We start from the raw sequence: 12,104 nt of genomic DNA, 5'->3' as shown, positions 1-12,104 counted from the left end.
AAAAATAATTTTTACTGCCGATTTATGTAGGAGATCGAGGATAAGGAAAAAACATTTACAGGCCAGAATTAAACTAGAAAAGTTAAACAAGAAAAAAATAATAGTACGAGATGATTATTACATTAAAGATAACTCAGTATATACGTACGATATTGCCTCAAATAAGATCATCCAATTGAATCATTTTTTAGGAGATGTTTGACTACAGAGTTAGAAAAGGAAGGGGAAATAAGGTGTAATACATCTAATCCTGCTTCAATTGGAAATAATCCACAATTGGTTCAAAACTCTATCATAAGTCTGGATGATAGAGTCAACGATGTTAGCAATAATAATTTTGCATTTATAAGATATACTAATAACGTTAGAGACAAATTATTTATTAGTTTTTGGAATATACAAGGTCTCCGGGGGAAAATGCATAGGAAGTCAGTAAAAGAGCATATAAAATCTCAAATGATATGTGGCTTCACGGAAACCTGGATTGTTAATCTAAATAAAGAAGACGAGGAGGTGTTAAAACGTGAAAACACGGTGTTGTTCAGCGGAGCTCAGAGGAAGTGTGAAAAGGGTCGTCCAGCGGGTGGATTATTGCTGTTAATTAAGAAGAATTTTGGGCAAAGATAAAGAACATCCAAGTTCATTTCCGGCTGTTTAACTCTATAATAATGAATTCCATTGGCTATGCGGCCCCAATTTGGAGCCTTACGAACTTTCAAAAATTAGAAGTTATCCAAAATAGGTTTGTACGCAAGATTTTTTTGCTGGATTACAACACACCAGGTAGCGTGTTAAGACTGGAATTAAGCAGGTTTAGATTGAGTGCTACCTTAATAAGGAGATACATGAAATTTTTATTTAAAATAAGAGACGCTCGAAATCTTTCAACTGTATTATTATACCAATTGTATCGAAAATCTTTGATTAAGGTACAAAGCAAAAACTGGGTGTCACAAATTGCACAAATTTTAAAGCGCTTTGGATATTCTATTAAAATATTCCTAGATTACCTGAAATAAGTGAACAACATTTCCAAATGTTGATACAAAATGTGCTCGAAATCTCTTTATCACAAGACATAGAAGACATATTCACAAGAGAGAAAACTGATTGGTATAACATAATTCTTGAGTATCCATTTATTAATAACTACATGTTAACTAACCTGGCTTTTAATGTTAAAAGATTTTTCATACAACTCAGAATAAACAAAGAATTAATATTAATTAATAATAATTTCATTGAGTTTTCTAAGAGTATCTGCCCAAGATGCCAAAAAATAATTTCAAAATTTCATATGTTTTGTGGATGTAAAGATGCAAAGGAACTGGCACACAATCTTGACTTGCATATGTTAACAAGGTGCACTAATGAAAGAGCTATGTATGAAATATTCCATACAGTCAAGATAGACATAATTTATAGGCTATATAAATATACCCACAAATTTTTAATGTAACAAATTCATTGAATACATAAATAACATAAATTAATGGTATTGTATGTTATAGAACCATGTGTATGAAGAAAGTTACCAGTTGCAGTATAGGTTGAAATCACTTTAAATTGATGTTATTAAAATAATTATAATTGGTAACTAAATGTGGAATATAATGCTTGGTTTGACTTGTGTTGCTAGTGTATTTTTTAACATTAATAACAAGCGATTGTTGTCAAAAACATCCTTTGTAACTGGCTATCGCCTTATTACGAATAAATTTTGAATTGAATATTGAATATTGAGTATTTTAAAAATATTTTTTTATAAATTTGCATTTGTATATATCTTTTTTTGATTTTACAAACTATTATTTATTATTAAATCTATGTAAATAAATTCTTAGAAGTTTTATTTTATAATAAAATGATAAATTATATTTTTTATAAATATATCAAATTTATTTTTTATTTAATATTTTTTAGTTTACAAATTACACCATAATTATTTGTATTATGTTTGTAGCAGTAATATTAAGTTAGTAGATATAAAAAAAAAATATTTCTGTTTTTGTTATATAAGTTTTAATTATTTGCAATTTTATTTAGGTATTAATTATTATTTCTTACACTTTATCAAATTTTTTTTATTTTTATAGTTGGGATGTGATTCACAAAGTAAATGGCAAAAACCATTGTATTCTGAATCAAATGAAGACTCATGGCTAGAAAATGCACAAGTAAATTCTGTTTTTATTCTAAAACTTTCTCTACCAATATAAATTAAAAATACTTGTTTAATCAATTTGAAAATTTACAATTATACAAAGTCTTAATACAAAAATATAATTAAGAGAGAATACTATTTTATTTAAAATAGAGAGAATATTATTTTAAATAAAATATAAGAGAATACTGTTTTATTTAAAATAGTATTCTTTCTTATTAGTTTAAAATTAATTGAATAAATTTCTATTTATAATCTGTAATTTAATGAAATTAAAAATTACTTTACTGTAGTAGTTTAGTATCAAATTTGCTTATACAAATTAAAATTTTTAATAAAGTTTTGCAATTAAGATCCAGAACTGGGTCCCATCAATATATGTATATGCACACATAATCATAGTCATGCATGAAATTAATGATTGCAACTATTATCAATTGCATATAAAATGTAATGTTTAATATACATTATTTAACATTTCTTATTTAAGAATGATTTGAATCAAGTTAATAAGTAATCACATCATAGAAAACATGATTTAATGGAAAAAAAATATATTTAAAAGATATTTAGAATCTCAGTTGGTATTTTCGTGGAATGACCAGCATGCTGCATAAAAAATGGGGTGACCATTATGCTGAAACCTTGAGGTTACTGGCATGCCAGTTAAACTGTGATTAAAATATAAAATTAATCATATCTAACAAAACTAGTTGTTAATTAAATGTTAAAGAAAACATTCTTTGGGTACAATAAAATAATAACATTGTAATTTGACTGACTTAAAATCAGGAAGAGAGTTTTTGTTTACAAGACAATGAAACAATTAATGACTTATTGATATTAGTAGTTAGTCAGCATGGGCATGTAGCCCATGCTGACTAACTACTGACTAACATGCTGACAATCTACCCGGACCATAAAAATAGCACCTTCCTCTCAAATTTCACACAAAGCAGATTAATGTTAATCAGTGCAAGCTGAGCTAATTTACAGTGAGTTTCTTAAATTTAATATGTTTATTTTTGCATTTTTCAAATAAATAACATTAAAATACACATAAGAAAGCACTTTCAGAATTCCATGAGTATTTTACTTTGTTAGAAAGAAGACAAAATGAAGAAATTAAACCTATAATCATAATTTTTGATGTAATACTGACAGTTTCACAGTTTTAGAATAAAAACTCATTCGTTTTTTTTCAGTGCACTCTCTAGAGAGGGATGTATAACCTCACTTAAACTGGCATGTCAACATTCCCCCATGGGATAAACTGGGATGCCAGCTTTTACCATACAGAAATATCTGATTTCATGATCTCCCCAGATAGACCAGCATGCCAGTCGTTCCATGAAAATATGGTACAAAATTTAAAATTAGTAATTAACCATATTCTTTTAAAATATATAATGAAAATATATTTTAGTTTTAAATTTAACTTTTTAGTATGTTCATATGTTGAAAATTTTTATGTTTACAATGTTTTAGTATACTGTTATAATTTACATTGAAATACCTTAAACTATCAGATACATTAAATAATCATGCATTAATATATTTGCATAATTATATTATGCAAACAATAAAATTCTTAAATGTTGTTTAACTTATTAAAGTTTAATAATTATAAATAAATAAATAAATCAGTTCCTGTTATTATATTACAAGGTGCAAAAGAATTTACAGCAACATGCAAGTCATGATTCTCCTTCCCATAATAGCCAGTCAGAAGATAGTACTGAATCTCTTGCTAGTATGTGCAGTGATTATTCAACTCATAGTGGTAGCAGTGGAGGGAATGTAAGTAAAATTATATACTTATTATAAGTTTAAATTATTGTTGTTCATATAATTTTTGTAATATTTGAATAATAATTTATTGTAATTTGAAACATTTTGCATATTCAATTTATATTATTTAAAAGACTATGTAAATCAGTTCTCTGCTTTTAACATTTGATAAATAAACAAGTTAGTTAAACTTGTTCATTTTATCAAATTCTGTGTGTTAGGTTTGTTTTTGTAATTATGTTTTTATTTTGTTGTTTATTTTTCTGTGATTTTATGAGGTTATGATTGTTTTGGGAGGAGGCCAAATAGCTACTTGATTGCACTGACTTGTAATAAAGTGAAAATAAAGTAAAATACTCAATTTCCAGCAATTTAGTTAATAACTAAGTAACTAAATTTTGATCATACTTAATAGTCAATATCAAATTACATATTCCACAAAGTTAAAAAAAATTAAACTCTAGAAACATGACTTAATTATTCAAAATTTAAAAGTATTCTGAGTAATTTGAACAAAAAAATACTGTATATCAAATAAATAAAAAAATAAACAGTAAAAATAACAACAGATTTCTCAGCAGAGTAAATGCAAATAACATGCAGCCATCTGATTGACTACATACGAGGGTAGTCCCAGAAGTACCCGACCTGACAAAGAAGACACAAAAAATTTGGAAAAACATATCTTTATTAGTCTCCTTTTAGCTTGATACACTTTTCCCAGTGATGTTCAATAGCTTCGATACCCTGTTTATAGTGAGAACTGTCAAGCTTCTCAAAATAGCCATCAACCACAGACTCCACCTCTTCATTGTTGGCAAATCTTTTACCACCGAGGTATTTTTTCAAGTTTGGAAAGAGAAAATAATCCGAGGGGGCTAAATCTGGTGAATAGGGTGCATGAGGGAGCAATTCGAACCTTAACTCATTGATTTTGGCCATCGCAATAATGGATGTGTGAACTGGTGCGTTGTCTTGATGAAACAACACTTTCTTTTTCACCAAATGTGGCCATTTTTTCTTGATTTCATCACTCAAGCGCTGCAATAAGTTTGCCTAATACTTGCCATTGATTGTTTTTCCTTTTTGAAGATAATCAATGAAAATTATCCCGTGCGAATCCCAAAAAACTGACGCCATGACCTTGCCAGCAGATGGAACAGTCTTTGCCTTCTTTGGAGCTGATTCTCCCCTTTCAGTTTATTGTTTCAACTGTTCTTTCGTCTCAGGTGTGAAGTGATGGACCCATGTTTCATCCATGGTTATGAATTGACACAAAAACTCTGCTTTGTTGTTGCGAAACATCGCCAAACACTCGATTGAAACATTCTCACAATGCTGTTTTTGTTCAATTGTGAGCAAACATGGCACCCATCTTGCACACAGCTTTCTCATGTCCAAATTTTCAGTCAAAATGCGATGTACAGCGCTTTTTGAAATGCCTACCATGTCTGCTAGCTCTTGCACTTTCAGTCGACGGTCATCCAATACCATTTTGTGGATTTTTTTCACCATTTCTGGTGGTCACTTCACTTGGTCAACCACTGCGATGTTCGTCTCGGCAGCTCGTACGGCCTCATTTAAACTTTGCCACCCAATATTTTATTGTTGTAAATGAGGGAGCAGACTCCCCCAGAGTAGAATCTAGCTCAGCTTTAATATTGGTTGGACTGAAACCTTTCAAATGAAAGTATTGTATCACACAACGATGACCAATTTTTTCCATGTTTACAAATTCACTGAGATTGTTCACTATTGATGGCTGTCAAACAAATACTAAACAACGTAGCGTCTTCAAACTTCAAACTTAAGCTTTATAAGGTTGATACTTTCGACAACAGTAATTTTTTCAGACAACTACCGCCATCTATATGTCAGGTCAGGTACTTCTGGGACAACCCTCGTAAGTCCTTCCAGCATTTGATAATGAAGTGTGTGTGTTATTAATGCCTTCCTCTTCTTTCCTTGCTTGTATATATCCTGCTAGTTTTTGGTCTCTCTTCTAATTTTAAAATCAGTACAATACAATTTTTTATCTATTAAATTTCAGTTTTATTCTGTTGTAAATCAAAATGAATTATATTTTGAATTAAAAGTTATTGTATTTTAATTAATATTCTTAATACTTATACATTTCAGTACCTGCATACTGCATATAGTGTTCATTAAAATTATAATTGTACCTAGAAATATAAACATATTTTAAACTAGAAATATTTATAAGAAATTTCCTAGTTGAAAATATTTTTATATATATAAAATATATTTTATGGATTTAATGTACTTAATTCATTTATAAATGTGTTAAGTAAATTAAATCTACATAATCAAAAGTTTACATGTTTATATTTGTTGTTAGTAAAAAAATTATGCTATTATAAATATAAGAACAACTTTACATGGTTTTGATTAAACTTAAATTATTGTTTTAGAATCCTTGATATACTGAGTTTTTTTTGAATTTCAGAATTTTATTGTTCTGATTTTAAAAAATTTTATTTCATTTTGTGATATTTAAATTTAATTTTTTTTTTGTACAAGTAATATAAAATAAATTTATTTGAATATTTCAAATTATTTTTTGCAAATAATATATGTACTTTTATTTCATATTCTAAATATATACTTTTAATTTTTTAGCCTATGATGTCTTATCCGGGTTTACCAAAAATGAGTTCTCCACCACAGTGGCTAAAAGAGAGATCTGTGTATGAGAAAAAAGGAAAAACTTTCACCAATGTATCTTCTACCTCTTATATGAAAAGCCCTTTATGTAATAATAAATCTGGACACATAAGATCAAAACTTTCAGAACAAGATATTTTACATCCTTTTGTATTAGAATCTGGAAAAACTGAATACAGATCTTTATTTCCTTTACGTGATAGGAATCAGTGTAAAATTATGAAGGAAGGAATGACGTATGCTCCCATTGCAGTGAACATACAAGAAAATGATGCTACAAGCAGAGATGAAGAGTGGACTAAATGTGGTAAAATGGATTTGTCCAAAAAAATTGTATTGCATAATGACATAGGCAGTCTGGATGCAATGGAAACCCCAATGGATGACTGTCTTAATGTTGATAGTTTATCTTTGATTTCATCATCACAAAAATTGTTAGTATCTAGTCAATACAAACCTAACAACAATTTTGTTTCCAATGGTTACACAGAATTGGAAGAATTCAATCAGAATAGTGAAACAAAACCACAAAATATTGATATTCCTTCAATAGTAAATGTTAATGAAAAGTTAAATTCTGCTGGTCAGAATTTTGTATATAGAACTAAATCTAGTATTTCCGTTCCAACAGTTGTGGCAACAGGCATTTCTGTTCCTCGACCCACAACATTAAATATCATTCCACATGTTATGAGTGATCCTGCTCATAACTTTAGTTTTCCAGCTCTTGAATGTAAGAGTCATATTTTAAATGAGTGCGGTAATGTATATGAAGACATAGATGCTCCTTTATTTCCTGAAACATCCCAGTACGATAAGACAAGTGAAACAGATTCAGAACGATTAGATAATGAAAATATATTAAATCAATTAGGTTCTAGTAGTGAAGAAGGTGAAATTGCTATGAACACTGTAATTAGAAAACCACATACAATTAATGTTACAAATGAAATAAATTGCCAAAGTACAAATACTCAATGTAATGAACAACAGCAACTTAGGATTCCTGCCAGAGAGCTACCACCAACTCCCATAAATGATTTTGATCAAAATAAATCATCAGACAAAAATCAGGATTGGACAAATGTAAGTCAAACATTTGTGCTTAAAACTTGTATAAGTAGTCCAATTCCAACTTCTGTTACCAATCATGTAACTTTTTCTATGTCCAACATTGACACAGTTCAAGAAAGTAATAGTCCTTTGTCAGTTGTAAGTGAACATGGTAATAAAGATGAAGGTTATTCCACAATGTCCAGTGATGTTCAAGAGATCACTGGTGATTGTGTTCCTCATATTAGACAGTTATGTACAAGTCCACTTCCAGTTAATTCATTTAGTCACATTGAAAAATCTTTATCAAATTTGAATGAAGGTACTGAAGCAGTTTTACCTCCTCAGGAAAATAATTTAAACTCAAAACAATATCTTCAGCCCTTGTCAGAAGAAGATACTGAAGATGCAAGAGTGGAAGAGGAGGAAGAGGAGGCATGTTCAGGATTTGAAAGAGATTTAGATAGTTCTCTAATAAGAAACGATAAAAGTAATTCAGTGATAAAAGCTGATTGTGATGAAAATGAAATAGAAACTATTGAACAAGTGAATAATTACAATGACGAATGTAAAATTCAAAACAGTTGTGATAGTTCAATTCTAACAACTTGTACAAATCCTCTTGGTGAAGAAATTATTGAATCTTCATTAAATCATTCCGTCAAAAGTCGTATTCTACCAGCATATGATAAAATTATAACACTTTTGACACCTCAAGGTTTTAAATCTCATAGGAATGATCCTAGGCATATAACATTACCTTTTATTCAGTATTCCAAAACAATAGTTGATAGCACTTATCCTCCTAAACAACGAACACAAACAGCTGAAAAAGCAACAATTACAGATGAAGATAGTTCAAATGTTTTAAAAACTGAATTACTGAATAATAGTAGTTTATCTCTTATATCATTAGAGAATACAGATAAAAGAAAAACTATTAAAAGTATGTTTGAAAGTGGGGATAATGTGTATTTTAATCGCAAAGATATTAGGAATTCTACGGTATCAGATTCTTGCATTGTATATAAGGAAATTAATATTAGGCCAAAGAGCATGATTAGTTCTGAAGATTTAGAATTGTACAAATTGAAAAATCGATTCTGTAAAAGACATCATCATCATCGCCATCATCATCACCATTATCAAAATGATTATCAGTGTGTCTGTCAGGAACAAAGATCAATGCAGCGTTTTAAAGGCATTTTATGTAGTGGAAAGTTGGCACGTACTCTTTCAGATTCTCATTTGTTTATTAGAGAATATTATAATCCAGCATTTGAATTTATCAAGCCTGCCTCAATTGGAATAAAAAATCCTGCCAAAAGGTTTAATTTAATTCCACTGGAATGCCATACTTCTGCCTGTGATCTGAGTAGTCCTTCTCGTTTAACTCCACCTTTGAGACGTAGCCAAAGACAAGTTTTAATCAGTGATGATGTAGAAGCAGCTGAAAAACTTCAGCAAGATATTTTGATTAATCAAGTAAGTTTATTTGCACATTTATAATTACTTATAAAAGATTTTAAATTTTGAATTTTTCTTATTTAAAAAGTTAGTATTAATTAATTTATGACTAAAATAAAATAACAGAATTATAAACCAATTTTTAGTTTACTATGATAAGTAAATTTATATTTAATGTTCATATGCATATGTTTGTAATTTTAAGAGAAAAGAAAATAAAATATAAAAATTATATTTTAATAGTAATAATGTATTTGTTTTAAAATTGTTCTCTAATAATTATTTATTTATGCTATGATTATTGTTGATTATCAATAATGCATAAAAACTGTAAAACAGAAACCTACCTAAATGGAAATCATACTTCAGAATGGAATGATTTTTCTATGTGAATCTTACTATAAGCCTCAAACCTGTCTAATGCAGAAACCAAAGATGTTTTTTGGTACAAAGAACACAACTTAACCTGGATAAAATGGAAAATTAAAATTTCACTGGTAGACAAATAAGTAAACTCTCCTCCAGGATGCAGAGGACAATTCAATGAATAGTATTCCCTAAATGATTTTGAACCTTGTCAGAGAAACTAAGGTCACATGACAAGGGAACCTAGAACTGTTGAGAGGGTATGGAGCTGGGATATTTTCCCAAGCCTGGAAAAAACTTAAGAGGCTCGAAGTAATTCATGTCCATGCAAATTAATGTTATTTTTACTAGCAAAAATTAAAATCTTATACAATTGTTTTATATTAATAAAGAAATGTCCTATGTACTTCATTTATTCAAAGGAAAAATTAAAGGTAAAAGGAGCCCACTTTACACTTGGGTTCCATACAAGTTCTCAATGATTCTGTACAGACCAAAGTCTCTGTTGGAATTAATCAAGGGCAGAATTAGACACTTAAGAATCAAGTTATTGAGAACAGGCAATGAATGTAATCTCTGAAAATATGGTGCTGTTAATTTGTCTTGTAAGGAGTAGTTAGTAGTTACCAACTAACTCATATCAAGTATTCTGAAACAAGTTGATTAATATGTTAATAATTACAGATTGAAGTAAACAATTAATTAGAGTATTAAAATTCCTCGGGAAGCAAGATCACAGAATTACTCGAGTCTCTATATTACTATAATATAGTTAGAAATTCTGATGCAGAATAAGACACTAATTTTTGTATCATAACTCAAGTTGGCTTGTTTGCCATCAAGTGAGATCGTGAGGATCATATCCAAAAAATATTTGAATACCTAGCACAAGTTCACAGAAACACTGAAAACTTTTTAGAATCAATTAGTTCTCAATTCTTGCATTTGAGTATTCCTATCTTTAGTAAAAATCACTTTGAATTAACTTGAATTAAACTTGGTAATAAAGTTCTTTTACATATATAAACATGATTTTACTATAAAAAATTAACATAACTGTGTGACATTTATCTGTTGTAATTTAAAGATAAAAAAGTATTAAAGCCTGTTCAAAACAGAAACCTGCCAAATCAGAAAAATAATTTGATACTGTGTGATCTCAGTTTACACAGATTTTACTGTATGTATATAAAAATATACAGTAAAATTGATTTTATGTATAAATGTGACAGATGGTATTAGCATATATATTATAAATTTGTCAGATATCAACTAAATTATTTAATTGTCTAAGATCTTAGTGGAACCATGATTATTTGATTGTGTATAAGGAGTAAAAGATTTAGTATATATATTCCAATAATACTACATTCTGAGAAACCTGACAATTTTTAAATATGCAAAAGAAAAAAAATTACTGAAGGAATTATTTTTACTTCTAATTAAGACAGTTTGGAATCCATATTATATAATAAAGGAATTACATTTTTTCAATACTACAAAATATTGGTATCATAAAATGAAATATTGGATCTTGGAAAAAATGAAAACTAATAAAAGATGGAGGCTTTTATTAGTCTTCTCTACAAGGTGGGAATTCTTATAGCTTTGCACCTGAATTTATACTATTTGTGGTCAAATGATGAAATCAGGGTGAAATTCTTTCGTAACTGTGTGAATATATGAAGGTTTAAGTTTTTGTCCCTTTTAACCATTAAATTTAAAGTTTACAATATTTTATATTTTAAGTTAAATAAAATTTAATGTTAATGTTTAATATGTTTTCTTTTAAATAATTTTTGTGTTAAAAAAATTTCAGTTATTCTCTTTGTTATGAAAATATAAAATAATCAAAAACAACGATTCTTATATTTTTTATGTCCTTTTCAAAAGGCCTGGTTGAAACGACCATGAGCAACCCCTGAATTTTTTTTTTTTTTTGACACAACACCTCATGGGTTATACTAAACATTTTGAAATTTTAATACAAATATTTTAAAAGACAATAAAAAAGTCCACATTGAAAAGTTTCAGAAAGACTGAAGCGTACATCTCACAACAGATCTTTACTTGTAGGCTACTGCTGGAATTAGAGTTTTATCCTTTCTCCAGTCAACTTCCATCAGAATTGCCCACAATAATTTACATAATAGTAAAAGTACAAAATTAATAAAATTCCTATAAAATATTTGTATTAAAATATGAGATAAAGCCCTTTTACAGGAATTTTAATACTTTTGAAGTTTGTTCCTTTATTTTTTTTTTAAACTTATGTTGTTATACTCTGTTTTATTATACAGTGGGTGATCGGTTAATGAACAATTCAGACTATGAACAAATCGGATAACAAACACTTTTGCAAAAGATTTTTATGTTTGGACAACGAACACCTCACAGAACAAACACAAGAAGAAGCAACATAAAATAATGAATACCGATTGGTCTTCCCTTGTCTTCAGGCAACAATTCAAAACTTTTCGGAGTGCGGGAGACATTGACATCGACACTCAACCCAGTATATACTGATCGGATAGTATTCCTTCAAACTTTGAAACTCTCTCTTGTAATTCCAGCCTTT

At 28.8% G+C, this 12,104-nt stretch overlaps 1 protein-coding gene across 2 annotated transcripts in view; it reads left to right on the top strand.

The window, feature by feature from the left end:
• The window catches only part of LOC136980874 (repetitive organellar protein-like), a 96,930-nt gene that overhangs the window by 65,974 nt on the left and 18,852 nt on the right, over positions 1-12,104 (top strand). For both annotated transcript variants that reach the window (XM_067277076.1, XM_067277075.1), the window contains 3 exons: positions 2,097-2,177; positions 3,833-3,964; positions 6,596-9,178. In XM_067277076.1, the coding sequence (XP_067133177.1) occupies positions 2,097-2,177; positions 3,833-3,964; positions 6,596-9,178 (2,796 nt within the window). The remainder of the gene's footprint in view (positions 1-2,096; positions 2,178-3,832; positions 3,965-6,595; positions 9,179-12,104) is intronic.

The sequence above is a fragment of the Centruroides vittatus genome, unplaced genomic scaffold, assembly GCF_030686945.1.
Source record: "Centruroides vittatus isolate TY-2023 unplaced genomic scaffold, ASM3068694v2 contig_728, whole genome shotgun sequence".
NCBI lineage: Eukaryota > Metazoa > Arthropoda > Arachnida > Scorpiones > Buthidae > Centruroides > Centruroides vittatus.
This window is presented reverse-complemented; position numbering and strand designations above follow the sequence as displayed.